Source organism: Bos mutus, chromosome 26 (assembly GCF_027580195.1).
Source record: "Bos mutus isolate GX-2022 chromosome 26, NWIPB_WYAK_1.1, whole genome shotgun sequence".
Taxonomy (NCBI): domain Eukaryota; kingdom Metazoa; phylum Chordata; class Mammalia; order Artiodactyla; family Bovidae; genus Bos; species Bos mutus.
In genome coordinates, this window is record NC_091642.1 from 48416044 (window position 1) to 48440901 (window position 24858).

The following is a 24858-nucleotide window of genomic DNA, read 5'->3' on the forward strand; positions in this document are numbered from 1 at the left end:
TTCTTTAAAATGAAGCTAAGTTGATAGTTTGGAAAAGACACCTATGATGTTGCAGTTCTATGCCTCAGTGGTTTTATATCGCTGATGTTCAAGTATATAAGTTAAGGGAGCAAAGCGTGGAGGAAGAAGTAACCTATTTCATTGTCATTCTTAGTGATCCAATGGATAATTTATACTTCTATTCCCTACAGAATTAGAATCTATGGAATTGAGGTTCTGTTTTGGAGGGATGCTGGAGAGGCATTTTTCCTCCTAGAAGATAAATATTGCTAAATATAAAGCCTGACAATCACTTAAACCTTTTCTCTTGCCAGTAGACATGTAGGTGGATATACTGCTGGAAGTAACTAATTTTCAGGATCAGGAAATGGGATTGCAATGTAGCAAGGGCAAAGAAGTGCATATATGAGCTCAGGATATTCATTGAGGTACCTCTTTGTGATCCCACATTGAGTGATGACTTTAAGTGGACAATAGTAGGAACGATGGACTGAAAAGAGCATAATAACCAGATGTTCACATACTTCAGGGTTAAATATCTAAATTATTTTGTTGAGCAAACAGCTGAAGTCATGAGATGCATTAACTGAGCAGGTTGAGGAAAGTCTGGAATTTAGTATAAAAGAAAAATGATTATTAATTATAAATTCTAAACTAATTGCAGTTGGGAGAAACTGGGTGAAATATGGAATGTCTACATTATTTGTTAAAACTGCATATGATTTTACAATTATTGTTTCAAAATAAAGAGTTTATTTTCTTAAGTAATCAGAGAAAATTTTCAGGGTTCACTATATCTTATCTTAGAAACTCTCTTATGAATATGTATGTAAAATTTTGACTGGCCATGATTTTACAAAAGCAATTATAACATGTGAGGAATATAATGTGAGGCACAGATAGATGTGAGGAGTACAAGTGGTAGAATGTAGGAGAAACAGCTGGCATTCTATTCATAAAAATCTTAGCATTAATTTTTCCTGTGCCTAACTCTAATAGCTTTCTCTGGCTGTAAGAACATATTCTACTCATGCACAGGGATGAGGATAAGTATTAATTAATACTAAGAAGTTCCTACCTCTGGAAATAACCTCAAAGTATGGCAACTGAAAAATACTATGTATTTATCTCAGTTTTCCTGCCATTTAGGACAACTCTGAATCATGTTTTATACCATCAGCCAGAAATCACAGTAGGTGGTTACCTATGACACATTTAATGCTCATTAAATACTACATATTGACTTGCGTCCTTTCCCTCTCTTATTTCACACACAAATACAAAGTTTCCTAGGACCACCTCCCAAACAAATTGTTGTTGCTGTTATGTCACTAAGTGGCCCCATGGACTGCAGCACGCCAGGCTTCCCTGTCTTTCATTGTCTCCTGGACTTTGATCAAACACATGTCCATTGAGTTGGTGATGAGTTAAGCGTACAATCATGATGGTGTGACTACTCACCTAGAGCCTGACATTCTAGAGTGTGAACTCAAGAGGGCTATAGGAAGCATTACAAAGCTAGTGGAGGTGATGGAATTCCAGTTGAGCTATTTTAAATCCTGATAAAGTGCTGCACTCAACATGTCAGCAAACTTGGAAAACTTGGCAGTGGCCACAGGTCTGGAAAAGGTCAGTTTTCATTCCAATCTCAAAGAAGGGCAGTGCCAAAGAATGTTCAAACTACCACATAATTGTACTCATTTCACATGTTAGAAAGGAAATGCTCAAAATCCTTCAAGTTAGGCTTCAACAGTACATGAATGAAGAATTTCCAGATGTACAAGTTGGGTTTAGACAAGGCAGAGGAACCAGAGATCAACTTGCCAACATCTGTTCGGTCATAGAAAAAGCAAGGGAATTCCAGGAAAACATTGATTTCTGCTTTATTGCCTATACTAAAACCTTTAACTGTGTGGATCACAAAAAACTGTGGAAAATTTATTTAACTTACATGCAGAGTAAATCATGTGAAATGTAGGGCTGGAATCAAGCTTGCTGGGAGAAGTATCAGAATAATCTCAGATATGCAGATGACACCACCCTAATGGCAGAAAGCAAAGAGAAACTTTTGTTTTTTTGATGAAGAGCCTCTTGATGAAAGTGAAAGAGGAGAGTGAAAAAGCTGTCTTAAAATTCAACATTCAAAGAATTAAGATCATGGCATCCAGTCCAGTCATTTCATGTCAATAGATGGGGAAACAATGGAACAGTGACAGACTCTATTTTCTTGGGTTCCAAAATCACTGTGGATGGTGACTGCATGAAATTAAAAAGACACTTGCTGCTTTGAAGAAAAGCTATGACAGACAGTTTATCAAAAAGCAAGACATCACTTTGCCCACAAAGGTCTGTATAGTCTAAGCTATAGTTTTTCCAGTAGTTATGTATGGATGTGAGAGTTGGACAATAAAGAAGGCTGAACACTGAAGAATTAATGTTTTCAAACTGGTGTTGGAGAAACAAGGAGCTCAAACCAGTCAATCCTAAAGGAGATCAAGCCTGAATATTCATTGGATGGACTGATGCTGAATGTGTATCTTAAATTGTGTATGAGGAAATGTTATTACAAAACAAAGTTATAATACTAGCTTTTAGACTGATAAATGTCTTTTTTTTTTTTTTTAGGACATTAGCCTCTTAAGTCATCCAGAGAACAAAAAGTGGAGTTATAAACCATTGTTATAATAATACTAGCTTTATAACTGCCCATGAATTTACTTTTATTGGGATCTTTATTTATTCATGTAACTTTTGGTTACTATCTACTGTCCTTTTATTTTACACATAGGTCTCTTTTCAAATTTCTTGTAGCAGTGATCTCATGGCAATGACCATCTCAGTTTTTATTTGAAAATACAATGATTTTCCCCTCATTTTAAAATATATTTTTCCAGATATAGGACCTTGACAGTTTTTCTTTAGCATTTTAAATATGAAACTTAAATAGCATTTAACTTAGCACTTAAATATGTAAGCCCACTGCTTTATGGCCTTCAAAATTTTGATGAGAAATTTCTTATAAGATGATATGTTATGAGTTACTTCTCCCTTGCTTTGTTCAAATATTTTGTTTTCCAACAGCTTGATTTTAGTATGTCTCAATGTGGGTCTGCCTGAATTCATCATACTTGGACTCACTGAGCTTATTAGATATCTGTTATTAATAATATTTGTGTCTTTTGATAAAGTTTAGAAGCTTTTAGTCCTTATTTCTTCAAATAATCTTTGTGCACATTTCTTTCTTTCTTCTTCTGAGGATCCCACAATATCCTACAAGTCCCAGGCTCTGTACACCTTAATTCAGTCATCTTCAATTTCACTTATTCTTTCTTCTGCTTTCTCAGATCTGTCTTTGAATGCCTCTAACATATTTTTCATTTCAGTTTTTGCATTTTTTCCCATTCTAGATTTTTTTTTTTAATTTTTATATCTTTATTGAATTGTCCATCTTGTTAACATAACACTTCTTGGGCTTCCCTGATAGCTTAGTTGAGAAAGAATTTATCTGTAATGCAGGAGACCCTGGTTTGATTCCTGGGTAGGGCAAGATCCACTGGAGAAGGGATAGGCTACCCACTCCAGTATTCTTGGGCTTTCCTTGTGGCTCAGTTGGTAAAGAATCTGCCTGCAATGTAGGAGACCTGGGTTTGATCCCTGGGTTGGGAAGATCCCCTGGAGAAGGGAAAGGCTGCCCAGTCCAGTATTCTGGCCTAGAGAATTCCATGGACTGAATGGTCCAAAGAGTTGGATACGACTAAGTGATTTTCACTTTCAATGTATCACTTAAATATATTTTCCACAACTTTCTCTAGTTCTTTAATTATCTTTAAGACAGTTGTTTTAAAGTCATTTAGTAGGCCACCATCTGATCATTTTCAGGCACAATCTTTGTGGTTGTTGTTGTTTTCCCCCTTTGAATGGACTACACTTTCCCATCTTTTGTATGCTTTGCGATTTTTTTTCTTTTTTTTTTTTTTTGATGGACACTTTACCTCCAAGGTACAGTTCACAGACAATCTGAAACAACCCTGTTTTATCTAAGAATGTGATTCTGTTGTCTTAGGTTCTAATAATATATCTCAGTGTCCTCTTTCTTATTTTTGCAGGAGATTCCTGGTGATCTAGTTCAGGTAGATATGTTCCTGAGGTAGGTATATATGAAAATATTCTTCTTATTTATATTACAGTGAAAAAGAAAGTTATGACCAACCTAGATAGCATATTGAAAAGCCAAGATATTACTTTGCCAACAAAGGTCCATCTAGTCAAGGCTATGGTTTTTCCAGTGGTCATGTATGGATGTGAGAGTTGGACTGTGAAGAAAGCTGAGCACCAAAGAATTGATGCTTTTGAACTGTGGTGTTGGAGAAGACTCTTGAGAGTCCTTTGGACTGCAAGGACCAGTCCATCCTAAAGGAGATTAGTCCTGGGTGTTCATTGGAAGGACTGATGTTGAAGCTGAAACTCCAATACTTTGGCCACCTCATGCGAAGAGTTGACTCATTAGAAAAGACCCTGATGCTGGGAGGGAGTTGGGGCAGGAGGAGAAGGGAACGACAGAGGATGAGATGGCTGGATGGCATCACGGATTCGATGGACATGTGTTTGAGCGAACTCCGGGAGTTGGTGATGGACAGGGAGGCCTTGTGTGCTGTGATTCATGGGGTCACAAAAAGTCGGACATGACTGAATGACTGAACTGACTAAACTGACTGACTCCAATTCAAATTTTAAATTATAGTGTGCACTATAGAAACATAATGAGTTAGACATATAAGGACCTTTAAAAACATTTATTCCAACATTATCATTTTACAGATAAGCCATTTGAGTCCTCAAAATAATAGTGTTGGTTATTATCAAGCTTGGAACATGAAATCATGTATCTCGAAAGCCAGGTCACCATTCCCTGCACTAACACATGTTGCTTTCAGTGTAAAATATAGACTTTATCATTAAAAGATAAGGGATTTGTATATTAATCACTGCTTTTACGTGGTGTAATTATACATACACAATGGCATCAAAAATGAGAGAGATCAATTGGTGGAAAACAATAAAAGTAAGTTCTTATTGCATGAACTATTACGTACAAGTGCCAGTGACTTATAGGATAGTTCTTAAAGCCTGCATATTTGAAATTTCCTTTGCACCATTAGGAGTCCTTGATTGTAGGAAAAAATATGCAAACTTTAGATTTTGAGAAAAGAAAAATGTAGTGGTTAACAAACTCACATACTGACAGAATATGACCCAACAGCATGCTCAATGTTTAACATTTAAATATTATTTTTCAAGTTATATACAAAAAAAGTACAAATGGCTTTGAATAGGCATGGTTTGCCTAATTCATAAAAGAAAATGTACAAAATGCCTTTGGTGTTCATTCCATTACACAGGGAAGTATCTTATCCTCAGCAGATTTGAAACACTTGTTTATTTTTCCTTTTATTTCTTTTGGTTTAGGAGACATATCCAAAAAAATATTGCTATGATTTACATCAAAGAGTGTTCTGCCTATGTTTTCCTCTAGGAGTTTTATGGTCTGGTTTGACATTTATATTAATTTCTTTAATACATTTGAGTTTATTTTTGTATATGATGTTAGAGAACATTTTAACTTCATTCTTTTACATGTAGCTGTCTAGTTTTCCCAGTACCACTTATGGAAGAGACTTTTTGCCATTTATATTCTTGCCTCCTTTGTTGTAGATTAATTGACCATAAATGAACAGTTTTTGCACAGCAAAGGAAGCCATTAGAAAAACAAAAAGACAACTTACTGAATGGGAGGAAGCATCTGCAGATGATATGACTAATGAGTTAATAGCCAACATACATACCTAGCTCATATAACTCAACATCAAAACAAACAAACAAAACAAAACAAAAAAAAACAATAAAAAATGGGCAGGAGAACTGAATAAACATTTTTCCAAAGAGGAAATGCAAATTGCCAAGAAGCAAATTAAAATATGCTCAATATCACTAACCATCAGGGAAATGCAAATCAAAATCACAATGAAATATCACCACATACCTGTCAGAATGGTTATCATCAAAAGGAACATAGTAACAAATGTTGGTGGGGATGTGGTGCAAAGAGAATCCTTGTATACGGTTGAAATGTACATTAGTGATGCCACTGGAAAACATTGAAATTTTTCAAAAAACTAAAAGTAGAATTACCATATGAGCCAGCAATTTCACTCCTAGGTATACACTCCAAAAAACAACACACTAATTCTAGAAGATGTATGCTCCCCAATGTTCATAGTAGCATTATTTACAATTGCAAGATACAGAAGTGACTTAAGTGTCCATCAACAGGTGAGTGGATGAAGAGATGTGGTATGTGTATACTACGGATTACTCTCAGTTATAGAAAAGAATGAAATTTTGCCATTTGCAGCAACATGGATGGGCCTGGAGGCAATATGCTAAGTGAAATAAGCCAGACAGGTACAAACAAATACTATTTGCCCTATTTGCAAGTTTGAGTGTATGTTGACAAATCATCTGATGAATTCAGTCCAAGCCACGGGGATATAAGGTTCAATAGTTAAAAGGAAAACAAGCTAGGAAACAACTTTTGTATACTTATCATGCAATATACACTGTAATTTATAGTCATAATATAAATAATATATGTACTTTTCACTTATATATCAATAATATATGTACATAATATAAATAATATGTACTTTTTGTACAAAGTGGTGTACAAAATTAGACAAGTTAATAGTACTTACATAAAATATGGTGAGCACTGAGTAGAATGTATGCTCCGGGTGTAGAAGAAACACAGAGGAGTAAATATCAGCTTTTTGCTCTGAGATATGCCAAAGATTGTTGTGATAAATACAATGCTTTTAAGGTCAAAGTATTTCAAATATAGTTCATACATTTAAGATAAAAATTATAAGGTTGTAATAGTTTTACTGTCTATGAAACAACTTCTAACTGCTGGTAAATATCTATCCCATTAAATTTTTAATGAAAATAACTAATGGAAATAAGAAAGTACAAATTAAGAACAGACAAAATCAAAATATTTAAAGTTCTTCTTGCTTTTGCACATCTAACAGGTATTGCTATGACAACTCAGTTATCCTGAGATATTCAAAAGTTAAATGAAAACAGCATAATGTTGAAAATCAACATTTTCACTACTATGCTTTTAACATAAAGATGACAATCGTTTGAAACTTACTACTCTATCAAGTTCTTAAGAAGATAATATTAGATGATGTTTATACATAAACATTATTCAAGTTCAGTTGGTAAAGAATCTGCTTGCAATGCAGGAGTCCCAGGTTCGATCCCTGGTTTGGGAAGATCCCCTGGAGAAGGAAATGACAACCCACTCCAGTATTCCTGCCTGGAAAATCCCATGGACAGAGGAAGTTCGTGGGCTAACAGTCCAAGGGGTCACAAGAGTTGGACACAACTTAGCAACTAAACCATCACCAATGAATTCAGGGAAAACAGTTAGGAAAATCCACCATCCCCAAAACTCATCATCTTAAACAGTTCTTATCCTCATGTGTGCATATCTGATGGTAGGGTGGGGAAGGTATGGAGGCAGAGAAAGGGGTTAGGGAAAGTAATTATAAAGAAAATACTAAAATGCAAAAAAATAAGATGTGACTTCTGAAAATTAGAAAGCAGATTAAAGGAAATGATTAAAGCCTTCTAAACAAACAAACAAACAAACAAACAAAAAACTTGCCATTGAAGCATGACATCTTTAAGTGTACTTGGATCCAAAATAATAAGACTAAATTATGATACTGCATGCAGTCTAAGGGACTCTCAAGGGTCTCCTTGAGAGACTTTCAAGAGTCTCAATATCAATAACCTCAGATATGCAGATGACACCCTTATGGCAGAAAGTGAAGAAGAACTAAAGAGCCTTCTGATGAAAGTGAGAGGAGAGAGAAAAAGTTGGCTTAAAGCTCAACATTCAGAAAATTAAGATCATGGCATCTGGTGCCATCACTTCATGGCAAATAGATGGAAAAACAGTGAGAGTCTCTATTTTGGGGGGCTCCAAAAACACTGCAAATGGTGATTGCAGCCATGAAATTAAATGACGCTTGCTTCTTGCAAAAGCTATGACCAACCTAGACAGCATATTAAAAAGCAGAGACACTACTTTGCCAATCAAAGTCTGTCTAGTCAAGGCTATGGTTTTTCCAGGTTTTCCCTGTATGGATGTGAGAGTTGGACTGTGAAGAAAGCTGAGTGCCGAGGTATTGATGCTTTTGAACTCTGGTGTTGGAGAAGACTCTTTGAGAGTCCCTAGGACTGCAAGGAGATCCAACCAGTCCATCCCAAAGGAGATCAGTCCTGAGTGTTCACTGGAAGGACTGATGATGAAGCTGAAACTCCAAGACTTTGGCCACCTGATGCGAAGAGTTGACTCACTGGAAAAGACCCTGATGCTGGGAAAGATTGAAGGTGGGAGAAGGGGACGACAGAGGATGAGATGGTTGGATGGCATCACCGACTCAATGGAAATGAGTTTGGGTAAACTCCAGGAGTTGGTGATGGACAGGGAGGCCTGGCGTGCTGCAGCCCATGGAGTCACAAAGAATCGGACATGACTGAGCAACTGAACTGAATTGAACTGAATAATACTGCAAGTGCTTCTTAAAAGCAAATTTTGAGAACCATTTATAATAATGATTAACTCACCTTCTCATAGACTCTTCAAGCTAGAGTGAAGAAACTGACAAGTAAGTAGGAGATAACATATTGCAAGTTATGTGACAAGTAAAAAGGAGGAGTACAAATATTAGTATGAATGCACATAATTAATAGACTCACAGTAGATAATATGGGGCAACTGAGTAAACAGAAGGAATTTCCCAAAGGAGCTATCAGGATATAGAATTTTAATCTCAGAAGTAACACTTAGCATTTTCTCTGCTTTATATGCTGTAGCTGAGCCTGATGTTTATCAGTTCAGTTGAACTCAGTTGTTCAGTCGCGTCTGACTCTTTGAGACCCCATGAATTGCAGCACGCAAGGCCTCCCTGTCCATCACCATCTCCCAGAGTTCAATCAAACTCATGTCCATCGAGTCCGTGATGCCATCCAGCCATCTCATCCTCTGTCGTCCCTTTTGCCTCCTGCCCCCAATCCCTCCCAGCATCAGAGTCTTTTCCAATGAGTCAATTCTTCACATGAGGTGGACAAAATACTGGAGTTTAGGCTTTAGCATCATTCCTTCCAAAGAACACCCAGGACTGATCTCCTTTAGAACAGACTGGTTGGATCTCCTTGCAGTCCAAGGGACTCTCAAGAGTCTTCTCCAACACCACGGTTCAAAAGCATCAATTCTCCAGTGCTCAGCTTTCTTCACAGTCCAACTCTCACATCCATACATTACTACTGGAAAAACCATAGCCTTGACTAGATGGACCTTTGTTGGCAAAGTAATGTCTCTGCTTTTCAATATGCTACCTAGATTGGTCATAAGTTTCCTTCCAAGGAGTAAATGTCTTTTAATTTCATGGCTGCAATCACCATCTGCAGTGATTTTGGAGCCCAAAAAATGAAGTCTGACACTGTTTCCACTGTTTCCCCATCTATTTCCCATGAAGTGATGGGGCCAGATCCCATGATCTTCGTTTTCTGAATGTTGAGCTTTAAGCCAACTTTTTCACTCTCCACTAACACTTTCATCAAGAGGCTTTTTAGTTCCTCTTCACTTTCTGCCATAAGAGTGGTATCATCTGCATATCTGAGGTTATTGATATTTCTCCTGGCATTCTTGATTCCAGCTTGTGCTTCTTCCAGCTCAGCATTTCTCATGATGTACTCTGCATAGAAGTTAAATAAGCAGGGTGACAATATACAGCCTTGACATACTCCTTTCCTATCTGGAACCAGCCTGTTCCATGTCCAGTTCTAACTGTTGCTTTCTGACCTGCATATAGGTTTCTCAAGAGGCAGGTCCAGTGGTCTGGTATTCCCATCTCTTTCAAAATTTTCCACAGTTTATTGTGATCCACACAGTCAAAGGCTTTGGCATAGTCAATAAAGCAGAAATAGATGTTTTTCTGGAACTCTCTTGCTTTTTCCATGATCCAGCGGGTGTTGGCAATTTGATCTCTGGTTCCTCTGCCTTTTCTAAAACCAGCTTGAACATCAGGAAGTTCACGGTTCACGTATTGCTGAAGCCTGGCTTGGAGAATTTTGAGCATTATTTTACTAGCATGTGAGATGAGTGCAATTGTGCGGCAGTTTGAACATTCTTTGGCATTGCCTTTCTTTGGGATTGGAATGAAAACTGAACTTTTCCAGTCCTGTGGCCACTGCTGAGCTTTCCAAATGTGCTGGCATATTGAGTGCGGCATTTTCAAAGCATCATCTTTCAGGATTTGAAATAGCTCCACTGGAAATCAATCACCTACACTAGCTTTGTTCGTAGTGATGGTTTCTAAGGCCCACTTGACTTCATGTTCCAGGGTGTCTGGCTCTAGGTGAGTGATCACACCATCATGATTATCTTGGTCATGAAGTTCTTTTGTATAGTTCTTCTGTGTATTCTTGCCACCTCTTCTTACTATCTTCTGCTTCTGTTAGGTCCATAACATTTCTGTCCTTTATCGAGCCCGTCTTTCATGAAATGTTTCCTTGGTGTCTTTAATTTTCTTGAAGAGCTCTCTAGTCTTTCCCATTCTGTTGTTTTCCTCTATTTCTTTGCATTGATAGCTGAAGAAGGCTTTCTTATCTCTTCTTGCTATTCTTTGGAATGTTGCATTCAGATGCTTATATCTTTCCTTTTCACCTTTGCTTTTCACTTCTCTTCTTTTCACAGCTATTTGTAAGGCTTCCTCAGACAGCCATTTTGCTTTTTTGCATTTCTTTTCCATGGGGGTGGTCTTGATACTTGTCTCCTGTACGAACCTCAGTCCACAGTTCATCAGGCACTCCGTTATATATGTATTATATAATATATACAATAATATAGTATAATGTAATACAATATACTAAAAATATATAATATATGTATTATATAATTATCTATTATATCATATATATGATACATATCATATATAATAATATAAAATAATATATAACATCATTATAATACATGTAATATAAATATTTTAATTATATATTATATAATATATAATCATGTAATAATTACTATATATTATATAATATATACAGTAATATATAGTATGTTATATATTATACAGTATATTATACTATATAATATTTATATAATATTATAATAAATTATAATATTATTATAATATATATTATATATGTATATAATATAAATTATAATATACAATATTATATATATTAACTAATATATATTAATTATATATATTATTATACTATGTATAAAATAAATATTTTATATATATTATATACAAATTATATACTATATATATTATATATATTATACATATTATATTATTTTATATATTATAGTCATAAATATATTATATATATTATATATAATAAAATATTAAGTATACATAATATAATATTAAATATATATAGTATGATATATATGTTATTTAAAATACATAAAATTATAAATAATTATGTATTATGTATATAATTCTATATATTATTTTATTATATATTATATATATTGTATTTTTATATAGTATATATTAATATTATATATTTTATATTATATAATATTACATAGTATACATTAGTATATATACTAATATATATAAATTACATATATATTATATATAAATTGTATATATATATTATATGTATTATATATAATGGTATATAATTAATTATAAATAATACATAATTAATAATAATATACAATATGTATATTATATGTACATTAGTATATAATATATTACTATTTAATATGTAATAATATATATATTATATACTATATAATATATATAATTAATTATATAATAATATATTATATATATAATACATAGATAATATATATTATATATGATATATAAGATTATATATATATGTATATATTATAATTTTATAATATGTATCATATAATATATGTATTATATATAATATATATTATATTTATAATTTCTATATACATTAGTATATATAGTAATGTATATATTTTACATTATATATTATACATATTATAAGTATATATTATAATATTATATATTACATATATATTATATTATATATTACATATAATGTATGTTATATATAATATATATATAAAATATTGTATATATAATATACCATAAATATTATATATATTAATATATAACTATATATATTATGTAATTGTATATGTATACTTCATAAATACATTTTATATATTTACACTTTATAATATTTATATATTTATATTTTTTATATATCTGTATAATTATATATATTAATATATAATATATATTAATAATATATATTGGTATTTACTATATTGCTATATATTATATTATATATTATTATAATTTATTATTATTAATTATCATTATTTAATTGAGATGAAGATATTTCAAAAAGATCTTTCAAAAATATATAATATATATATTATATATATAATATTGTACATACTATATTAAATATATATTATTATGTAATTGAGATTAAGATCTTTAAAAAGCAGCTTGTAGGCAAGTAAATATTTGACTATCGTTACCAAAAGTTAAGAGAAATCTTACTGAAATATCTGCCTAAAGAAACCAGATTTAGATCCAGGCTTAAACTCTCTGATATAAGTACTTTAGTGTTTCAGAGGTTTCATATAGTAAAGTTGTTTTGTTGTTTTTTTTGAACCTCAGTGACCCAACAGTTGTCCTTTGTCAGTTTGCTTTCTTCCAAGTGACGAGGATCCAAGTTCCCTCCAGTTTGTCTCTGTCTTCGTCCCAATTCTCATTGTTCTCTCCTTTCAGCCAGCATATGAAGAAAAAGAATGGGAGGTATGGTGGTATGTAGGATGGGGTCATGAGCCACGGTTAGCTATTTATCAGGTATGTGTGTATGTGTCTGTACATATCAGTTCAATAATTATTCTGTCAAAACCCACTAAAGCAGAAGTTTGCCCACACTGTCTTCTTAGTCTCCTTTTAGCATGTCTTTCTGTTTCAGGTTATACCTCATATTTGACTTCAGACTTCTGACAGAACCTAATGTTCCCATCATTATTAAAAATATTCAATTCTTCCTAGTGTACAGGTAGTCTATATTCTTTTCTGGATCTCAAATCCTTTTTAAAGTGGGTATGTTTGTTCCTTCACAATTTTAAGCACTAATAGCCATAACAGAATGTAAGCTAGCCTTAATGAAAAACTGCATGGTGTTTCTCACAAAATAGTTCTTAAATTCACCGCATCATAATCTGAGGTACTTGTTAAACATGCACAAGTTAAACCAGAAATTGGGAATTAAAATCTTCCAGAGATGGCTTAAGTCAACATTAAAACAAAACAAAACAAAACAAAAACCTCCATATTCTTCTACTGCACATAAATTTTAAGAACTATAGGCTTAGTAGTTTTCTTACATATTTGGATTCTTATAGTAACTTTAAAAAAGTAATGTGTGTGTGTGTGGCAACTATAACACATGGAAAGATATGTTAAGTATGAAAGTGAGTGTTAGTCGCTTAGTTGTGTCTGACTCTTTGTGATCCCATGGACTGTAGCATACCAGGCTTCTCTGTCCATGGAATTTTTCAGGCAAGAGTCCTGGAGTGGGCTGTCATTTCCTTCTCCAGGGATCTTCCTGACCCAGGGATTAAACACAGGTCTCCGGCATTGCAGGAAGATTCCTTATCATCTGACCCATGAGGAAAGCCAATTTTGAGCATAAGGGCTGAGAATTTGAATAACAAAGCTACTGCTGGTATTTTGTCTTTGGGCAAAGCACCTGATCCTGAGTTGTTTGGTCTATAAGTGGTATCATAATGATGAATTAGTTAATGCCTGACAGCATGGAGGTGTTCAATATCCAAGAATGGACTGCTAATCTGTCAAAATTGTAAGCTGACAAAAATCTGCTTTTTTTCACTGAAAAGACAATCAGGTAGATGACAAAATCAATACTAAGGTGAACAGATAAAAATTTAATGTTTCAATAGCTATTTGCTTTTGTTTCTCACATTTAAACTTCTTAGACATTACTTACTGTAACTTGTTCAGCTGTCTCTGCAGTCTAACCACAGTTCTGTCCCATCCACAAATCCAGATACATTTTCCCTTAAGCCACATTACCACTTTTCTGTTCCTGAAGAAATTATTTTGTGTGTGTATATATATATATATATATATATATATATATATATATTTTTTTTCCCCTCAGCTTATTTACCTAGAATATAATTCACTCTAAAATTTCTTGGCAAAATATACCTCTTACAAAGGTATACTGATGAGTGTACTTACAAAGGTATACTGATGAGTGAGTGAAAGTCGCTCAGTCGTGTCCGACTATTTGCAACCCCGTGGACTGTAGCCTGCTAGGCTCTGCCATGGAATTCTTCAGATCAGAATACTGGAGTGGGTCGCTGTTCCCTTCTCAACCCAGGGATTGAACCCAAGTCTCCCATTGTTGCAGGCGGATTCTTTACCATCTGAGCCACCAGGAAAGCCCAGTGTATTTATGGCATGTTGATTTTCACAGATTTTAATAGGCAGAGCAAAAATATTTATCATATATGCCAGATGTCTAACAATCAGTAGGAACTGAATGGGGTAATATGGGAGTGGAGGGGGAAAATGATCCGTCACTTTATGGACATTACACAAGAGCCAGAATTGACTACTGATGTCTGTTATATCAGTGGGTGCTGAGAGTGACCATTAGTATTAAATGTTTATATAGAATAATTTACATCTATAGAGATCAAAGCCAATATACTAGCACACCATATTATGGCAGCAAATTTTCATTTAAACTCAAGTTATAAAACTTTTGCCAGATATTCAAAGATGTTTGTGATGAAAGGATACTTGAATTGTGTTATGATTACACCCTAAGTACTGAACTCACTTCTCTGAGGTCTTCAGTCTTTCAATCCAGGTAATTCAAGTGGATTTTTGAAAGATCATTTCATGAAGGGCAAAGTAACGTTCAAACAGACTCTGGTTGCCTTCACAAGCCTATTCTCATATTAGACATATTTAGGATAGCACAAGTTATATAAGTAATCTGTATTCCTAGTAACCTATATTCTCTTTGTATTCTTAGGTATGGGCTGTTCAGCAAAAACCGTCTACAAAGAAGCAAGCAACCACTGATCAACAAAATAGGAGCAACAAAAGGAGTTTGGTGTTTCTTATTCAACAGCACAAGAGTAACATCAGAGATAGTCATGCAAAAGGGACATTGTATATTAATATAAAATGTCTCAAGGCACAGATGTAAAGAACAGACTTTTGGACTCTGTGGGAGAAGGCGAGGGTGGAATGATTGGAGAGATAGCATTGAAACATATATATTACCATATGTGGAAAAGATTGCCAGTCTAGGTTCGATGTATGAGACAGGGCACTCAGGGCTGGTGCACTGGGATGACCCTGAGGGACGGGATGGGGAGGGAGGTGGGAGGGGGTTTCAGGATGGGGGACACATGTACATCCATGGCTGATTCATGTCAATGTATGGCGAAAACCACTACAATATTGTAAAGTAATTAGCCTCCAATTAAAATTAATTAATTAATTTTTAAAAAAGATCTCAAGGGATTAGAGAAATTATAATCAAGGGACTAAGAGCTAAAGTACAAAACTTTATGGAAATCTCTGGAGGATTTGTTACAAGGATGGAAATTATTTATTTAGATTTCTGCCAAACACACACACCTCAACTAAAACAATGATAACTAGATTTTAGATGTTCTATTTTTCTATATTTTAGATTATGCATAATTCACATAATTACTAATATGGGAAATATTAGACAAACTTCAATCCAAATTGAGCAAAACAAGTACACTGTTCATCACAAAATTTTTTTGTCAAAGTGACACGCATCCTGGAAGCAAGCATCTTGTGAATTTTAAGACAGCACAAAGTGAAAACTCTGCTCCTAATACAAAATTCTAAACTTAACCAGGCTGTCATTTACCTTCTTTACAAATAAACAGGATACTTAGGTAAAAAATACCAAACTGTTGATAGTAATCAGTACTACAACAAAATGAGATGGGTTTCCTGTAGCTTCCAGGTGTCTTCATGACTGAATAAATGACTCTTTAAAAAACAACACAAACTAAATTTATAAACATAAAATGATGCCTAACTTTACATTTTAGAATATATGTAATGTACATATATTAAAAAAAAAAAAACTATTTTAAGCTCAACATACGTTGCTAGGAAGAAAAAAACACACACACACACACACACACACAAAACACAACATCAAATAGCTGTATAATTTAAGTTCCCAAAATGAAATTAAATACTATAACATGTCTAACAGAAAATATCATTTAATTGAAAAGTCTTTTCATAAAGACAGTTTCTTTAAATTATACCTTAGTTGTTGGGAACTAAGTTTCCAAAGATATAGAGATGGTAACACAAAGACAAAAATCATTCCATTCATTACTGGGAGAGTAGTTTCAATATCAGCTGTGCAGGCTCAGGCTGGAGGGACATATTTCTCTCCAGTGGTACCTGAATTTCTGAGGAAGGACCTCTGTGACTGGGGAAGTGGGGGAGAAAAGGAAAGGGAGATGACAAGAATATCAAAGTGTCATATTTCTTGCTGTCTGCTTCTAGATTTCAAAGGAGAACTCCCATGAACCTCTGGACATTCCCCACTTCCCCCACTGGCCCTCTGGAATCCCCAAAACCCCAGATACTAAGTCCACACCTCATCTCTGCTGTGGACTCCTTGTCCCCACTACCTGGTGCACCCTTACGATCCAGTGGCTATAAAAGAAACCACAAACATGTTCTAGTGCCACCTTCTGGGATAAAAAATGGTTTCTAATAGCCAGCTTGTTGAACCATAAGATTCAAAGACAATAGAAAGTCTTATTTACGAAGATGTCTGCTACTTCAAATGCTAAAGGAAAAATGCATACCTCTAAACACTGTGAAATATCAAAGACGGTAAAACCAACAGAAAATGGTAATTCTCCAGCAACTAAATTCAAAGGCACAAACTACTGCAAACTAATAAAGAATTCTAAATAGCTGTTATGAAGAAATTCAACGAGCTACAAGAGAACCTAAAAGGCAATTCTATGAAATTAGAGTAAAAATAATGAATGTAAGCAGTTGTCTACCAAAGAGATTGAAATTCTCAAGCTTCCCCAAGTTGGGGAAAGAACTGGACATACAAATCCAGGAACATAACAGAGTCATCTTATTATTTCAATGCAAAAAGACCTTCTTCTCCTAGACACATAATGAAACTGTCAAAAATAAATGACAAAGAAAGAATCTTAAAGGCAGGCAGGGTAAAAAACAAAGTGACCAAGGCAACATACTAGAAAACTCCCAGTAAGCTATCAACAGATTTCTCAGTAGAAACTCTAGGTGGGCCAGAAGAGAGTGAAGTGAAATACATTGTTGTTGAAAGATAAAAACTGTCAGCCAAGAATGTTTTATCTGACAAAGTTATTTTTCAGAGATGAGGGAGAAACAACAGCTTTCAAAGACAAACAGAAGCTGAAGGAAGTTAGCACCATTAAACCTAACTTGCAAGACATGCTGAAAAGATGTTCTTCAAGCTGGAATGAAAAGAAGTTAATCAGGAACAGGAAAACATGTGAAAGTATGTAACACACTGGTATCAGTCGGGGAAAAAACAGAATAACTTTAAATCAGAACGTTGTTTTAACCAGTTAACTACATTATAAGTTTAAAGGAAACGAATATTTAAAATAACTATAACTGCTATAATTCATTAACCAATTCAGGCATCAGTTCTGTTCAGTTTAGTTGCTCAGTTGTGTCCTACTCTTTGCGACCCCATGAACTGCAGCACGCCAGGCCTCCCTGTCCATCACCAACTCCCGGAGTTCACCCAAACTCACGTCCATCGAGTCAGTGATGCCATCCAGCCATCTCATCCTCTGTCATCCCCTTCTCCTCCTGTTCCCAATCCCTCCCAGCATCAGAGTCTTTTCCAATGAGTCAACTCTTTGCACGAGGTGGCCAAAGTACTGGAGTTTCAGCTTTAGCACCAGTCCTTCCAAAGAACACCCAGGACCAATCTGCTTTAGAATGGACTGGTTGGATCTCCTTGCAGTCCAAGGGACTCTCAAAAGTCTTCTCCAACGCCTCAGTTCAAAAGCATCAATTCTTCGGCGCTCAGCTTTCTTCACAGTCCAACTCTCACATCCATACATGACTACTAAAAACCATAGTCTTGACTAGACGGACCTTGTTGGCAAAGCAATGTCTCTGCTTTTGAATATGCTATCTAGGTTCCTCATAACTTTCCTTCCAAGGAGTAAGCATCTTTTAATTTTATGGCTGCAACCACCATCTGCAGTGAAAATGTATGGAAGAAGCTTAATACTGAGCTTGGCAATGATTTTTTGGCTATTGCACCAAAAGAATCTGCCTGCAATGCAGGAGCCACAGGTTCAATCCCTGGTTTGGGAAGATCCCCTGGAGAAGGAGATGGCAATCCACTCAAGTATTCTTGCCTGGAAAATCCCACAGAGGGGCCTGGTGGACCACAGCCCATGGGGTCGCAGAGTTGGACATGACTGAGTGACTGAGCATATATATGTATACATGTGGCACCAGATACACAAACAACAAAAGCAAAAATCAACAAATGGGACTATATCAAACTTAAAAGCTTCCATATTTGGGGAAAAAATAATAATAACAAAATAAAAAAGGCAACCTACAGGATGGGAGAAAATTTCAGCAAACCACATATCTGATAATGAGTTAATATCAGAAATAAATTTTAAAAATTCAATTTAAAAAAAAGAAAAACTCAATGTGTTTAAAAATGCTTAGAGAAGTTAAATAGACATTTCTCCAAATATGGCCAATAGGTACATGAAAGATGCTCAATATCACCAATCATCAGGAATATGCAAATTAAAATCATATTGAGATATCAACTCACAATTATTAGAATGGCTGTAATCACAAAAGACAAGAGTTGATGAGGATGTGGAGAAAAGGATACTTATACACTGTTGGTGGAATATAAATTGGTTCAGCCAATACATGAAACAACATGGAGGTCCCTCACAAAATTAAAAATAGATCTACCATGTGATTCAGCAATATCAATTCTGGGCATATACCCCCAGGAAATGAATATTAAATTTATTTGTTTAATATTAAAGGACATTAAATCAATATATGCACTCCCACATCTTTTGCAGTATCATTCAAAATAGCCAAAATATGGAAACAATCTTAGTGCCCACCAGTGGGTGAATGGATAAAGAAGATGTGATACACACACACACACACACAATGGAGAATTATTCAACAGTGAAAAAGAGGGACACCCTGTCATTTGCAACAACATGAGTGAACCCTGAGGGCATTATGTCAAAGCAATATAATTCAGACTGAGAAAACCAAATATTACACAATATCACTTACATGTGGAATCTAAAAAGCTGAACTGGTAAAAAGAGAAGAATGGTGGTTTCCAGGTGATGTGGCGGGTAGAGAAGTAGCTTATACCTGGTTTAAAGTGTAGAGACTTTTAACAAGTAGTAAACAAGCCCTAGAGAGCTAAGTAATATAAGAATATAGACAACAATATTTTATTAATATTACAATCATCACATTTGCTAAGAGAATAGAACTTATTCTAATCACTAAAAATAAATGATTATGTAACATGATAGAAGTACAAATCACTAAAATGACAATCACATTACACTGTATGCTGCTGCTGCTGCTAAGTCGCTTCAGTCGTGTCTGACTCTGTGTGACTCCATAGACGGCAGCCCACCGGGCTCCCCCATCCCTGGGATTCTCCAGGTAAGAACACTGGAGTGGGTTGCCATTTCCTTCTCCAATGCATGAAAGTGAAAAGTCAAAGTGAAGTCGCTCAGTCGTGCCTGACTCTCAGCGACCTAATGGACTGCAGCCTACCAGGCTCCTCCATCCATGGGATTTTCCAGGCAAGAGTACTGGAGTGGGGTGCCATTGCCTTCTCTGTAAACCTACCCAATTAACATGTCTTACATCTTAAATTTATGCAATGTTTTATGGAAATATATTTTAATAATAGAAACAGAACAGTACCTGGCACATAGGTACTCAAAAATGTTTGTTGACTGGACATGGAACAGAAAAAATTATGAGTTAGTACAATCTTGAATCTATATATAATCAACCACTTGGGTCAAAATATAAAATAGCACACATTATATCAATATGATTAGGTACATGCATACAAACACATAAACAAAATTTTATAAAAAGAACAGGCAAGACATTTTCAAGAAACTGTGAGCCTTATAAATTAATCCCCATCACCATCTGCCAGTCTGCGCCACCTGCTTGAGCTGGATAATGTGATTGCTAAATTATAATCTACCATGACATACCAATAACATTGTGTTAATACCTCCCCCCCCAAAAAAAAAAAATCATCTTAGATATGAAACAAAGTTTTGCCTTGAGGGACATGAAATTCCAGTTTTAGTTTCTCTCCTACACAAAATATATACAATTATTTAGAATTAACTGAGAATGCGCTGGCCCTTCCTTTCCACTGTTGTAAGAATAACATTTTTTTCAATAACTACTTCTACTTCCTGAGATCACCAGCACCACCATACACTAGGAGTTAGTTACTGAATTAGTTCCTGAAAATTTCTGATGTAAGTCTAGAGATAGGGTGGAAATAAATAAAATCTCTAATGATACCAAACTTTTTTTCAACCAAATAAGATTTGTCTTACTCTTTTCTAAAGGGTTAACAGTCTGTTTTGAGAGCCAAGAGTGATATAGGCACCTAATGGAAAGCTTCTCTTTTCCTTACATTCCAGGAACATCTAAATATTGTTCAACATAATTGTTGAAACTAACATTACTAAGCAGTCATATGGTACTGTTTAAAAACCGTATTCATTTTTTAATTGATGCAAAGTAGGTCATTGTTCTTTAATACAAATATTTTATAGTAGGTTTTTTTCACCACCTATTTTCAATTGTTATACCTAAAATCTTGGCAAGTAGAATAAGACTCAGGCACAGGAAGTGATGTTTCATTGCTGAAAATGTTTTCTGATGCTCTGAAATAGTCAACCTTCAGTGACTAATATACCAAAAAGCACTGAGCTCTGGGATAGGTGGTTTATTAGTTTCTAGTTGGCATGTACTTGTTTGGATTGCTGTCATCATCCAGGAATGCCAGTATCACTGAACTCCTGTAGTGATTATTTTAGTGGGTATAATATGCAATAACTAATAATTACGATCATTGTTATTGTATTTAAGTAGCAACATTCTAAAATAGAGGTTCCATTCTGCTGCCACTCCAATGTTGCTTTAATCATCTAATTGGTTAAGTGTATTTCAGTGCTTTAGTTGCTGTCATTACAGCAAGTCCCAATAATTAGCAATGGTAAGACATGTTTAGGGCCTCCAGACTGCACAGCAAAGCGCGCTGGCTGCAACGGACCACACAGAAGCATAGCAGAGAGGAGCTACCCGTCGCCCGAGGTCAAGGGCGGCAGCCGACTGGAGCTACCCCATGCCCGAGGTCAGGGCCGGTGGCCTGGAGGAGCTACCACACACCCGAGGTCAGGGGCAGCAGCTGGGAAAAGCTACCCCATGCCTGAGGTCAGGGGCAGCGGCCGGGAGGAGCAACCCCAAGTCCAAGGAGTGGTGGCTGCGCAGGGGCAGGAGGGCCGAGAGGAGCTACTCCACATTCAAGGTCAGGAGGGGCAGCTGTGAGGAGATACCCCTCATCCAAGGTAAGGAGCAGCGGCTGTGCTTTGCTGGAGCAGCTGTGAAGAGATATCCCATGTCCAAGTTAAGGGAAACTGAGGTAAGACAGTAGGTGTTTTGAGAGGCATCAGAGGGCAGACACACAAACCATAATCACAGAAAACTAGTCAATTTAATCACACGGACCACAGCCTTGTCTAAGTCAATGAAACTAAGCCATGCTGTGAGGGCTCACCCAAGACGGGCGGGTCGTGGTGGAGAGGTCTGACAGAATGTGGTCCACTGGAGAAGGGAATGGCAAACCACTTTAGTATTCTTGCCTTGAGAACCCCATGAAAAGGCAAAATGATAGGATACTGAAAGAGGAACTTCCTGGGTTGGTAGGTGCCCATTATGCTATTGGAGATCAGTGGAGAAATAACTCCAGAAAGAATGAAGGGATGGAGCCAAAGAAAAAAACAATACCCAGCTGTGGATGTGACAGCTGATAGAAGCAAGGTCCAATGCTGTAAAGAGCAATACTGAATAGGAATCTGGAATGTTAGGTCCATGACTCAAAGCAAACTTGAAGTGGTCAAACAGGAGATGGCAAGAGTGAACGTCAACATTCTAGGAATCAGCTAACTAAAATGGACTGGAACGGGTGAATTTAACTCAGATGACCATTGTATCTACTACTCTGGGCAGGAATCCCTTAGAAGAAATAGAGTAGCCATCATGGTCAGCAAAAGAGTCCAAAATGCAGTACTTGGATGCAATCTCAAAAATGACAGAATGATCTCTGTTCATTTCCAAGGCAAACCATTCAATATCACAGTAATCCAAGTCTAAGCCCCAATCAGTAACACTGAAGAAGCTGAAGTTGAATTGTTCTATGAAGACCTACAAGACCTTTTAGAACAAACACCCAAAAAAGATGTCCTTTTCATTATAGGGGACTGGAATGCAAAAGTAGGAATTCAAGAAACCCCAGGGGTAACAGGCAAATTTGGCCTTGGAATACAGAATGAAGCAGGGCAAAGTCTAATAGAGTTTTGCAAAGAGAACACAGTGGTCATAGCAAAATCTTCTTTCAACAACACAAGAGAAGACTCTACACATGGAAGTCATCATGGTCAACACCAAAATCAGATTGATTATATTCTTTGCAGCCAAAGATGGAGAAGCTCCATACAGGCAGCAAAAACAAGACCGGGAGCTGACTGTGGCTCAGATCATGAACTCATTATTGCTCAATTCAGACTTAAAGTGAAGAAACTAGGGAAAACCACTAGACTATTCAGGTATGACCTAAATCAAATCCCTTAAGATTATACAGTGCAAGTGAGAAATAGATTTAAGGGACTAGATCTGATAGACAAGAGTGCCTGATGAACTGTGGATGGAGGTTTGTGACATTGTACAGGCGACAGGGATCAAGACCATCTTTATGGAAAAGAAATGCAAAAAAGCAAAATGGCTGTCTGAGGAGGCCTTACAAATAGCTGTGAAAAGAAGAGAAGCAAAATGCAAAGGGGAAAAGGAAAGATACAAACATCTGAATGCAGAGTTCCAAAGAATAGCAAGGAGAGAGAAGAAAGCCTTCCTCAGCCATCAATGCAAAGAAATAGAGGAAAACAACAGAATGGGAAAGACTAGAGATCTCGTCAAGAAAATTAGAGATACCAAAGGAACATTTCATGCAAGTTCAGTTCTGTTCAGTCGCTCAGTCGTGTCCAACTATTTGCAACCCCATGAATCGCAGCATGCCAGGCCTCCTTGTCCATCACCAACTCCCGGAGTTCACCCAAAATTATGTCCATCGAGTCACTGATGCCATCCAGCCATCTCATCATCTGTCGTCCCCTTCTCCTCCTGCCTCCAATCCCTCCCAGCATCAGAGTCTTTTCCAGTGAGTTAACTTTTCACATGAGGTGGCCAAAGTACTGGAGTTTCAGCTTTAGCATCATTCCTTCCAATGAACACCCAGGAGTGATCTCCTTTAGAATGGACTGATTGGATCTCCTTGCAGTCCAAGGGACTCTCAAGAGTATTCTCCAACACCACAGTTCAAACGCATCAATTCTTCGGCATTCAGCCTTCTTCACAGTCCAACTCTCACATCCATACATAACCACTGGAAAAACCATAGCCTTGACTAGACGGACCTTTTTTGGCAAAGTAATGTTTTGAATCTACTTTTCAATATGCTATAAGTTGGTCATAACTTTCCTTCCAAGGACTAAGTGTCTTTTATTTCATGGCTGCACTCACCATCTGCAGTGATTTTGGAGCCCAAAAAAATAAAGTCTGACACTGTTTCCACTGTTTCCCTATCTATTTCCCATGAAGTGATGAAACCAGATGCCATGATGTTAGTTTTCTGAATGTTGAGCTTTAAGCCATCTTTTTCACTCTCCACTTTCACTTTCATCAAGAGGCTTTTGAGTTCTTCTTCACTTTCTGCCATAAGGGTGGTGTCATCTGCATATCTGAAGTTATTGATATTTCTCCCAGCAATCTTGATTCCAGCTTGTGTTTCTTCCAGTCCAGCGTTTCTCATGATGTACTCTGCATAGAAGTTAAATAAGCAGGGTGACAATATATAGCCTTGACGTACTCCTTTTTCTATTTGGAACCAGTCTGTTGTTCCATGTCCAGTTCTAACTGTTGCTTCCTGACCTGCATACAAATTTCTCAAAAAACAGGTCAGGTGGTCTGATATCCCCATCTCTTTCTGAATTTTCCCCAGTTCATTGTGATCCACACAGTCAAAGGCTTTGGCATAGTCAATAATGCAGAAATAGATGTTTTTCTGGAACTCTCTTGATTTTCCCATGATCCAGTGGATGTTGGCAATTTGATCCCTGCAAAGGGCTCGATAAACGACAGAAATGGTTTGGACCTAACAGGAGCAGAAGATAGTAAGAAGAGGTGGCAAGATTACACAGAAGAACTGTACAAAAAAATATCTTCACGACTAAGATAATCACGATGGTGTGATCACTCACCTAGAGCCAGACATCCTGGAATGTGACGTCAGGTGGGC

The 24858-nt window shown here is 36.0% G+C and overlaps 1 protein-coding gene across 1 annotated transcript in view; it reads left to right on the top strand.

Annotated features, from left to right (window-relative positions):
- Nucleotides 1-24858, top strand: part of LOC102277531 (S-phase kinase-associated protein 2-like) — a 42626-nt gene that overhangs the window by 15299 nt on the left and 2469 nt on the right. Inside the window, 1 exon segment of the mRNA XM_014481836.2 lies at nt 21483-21682. Within this exon segment, the coding sequence (XP_014337322.2) occupies nt 21483-21682 (200 nt within the window).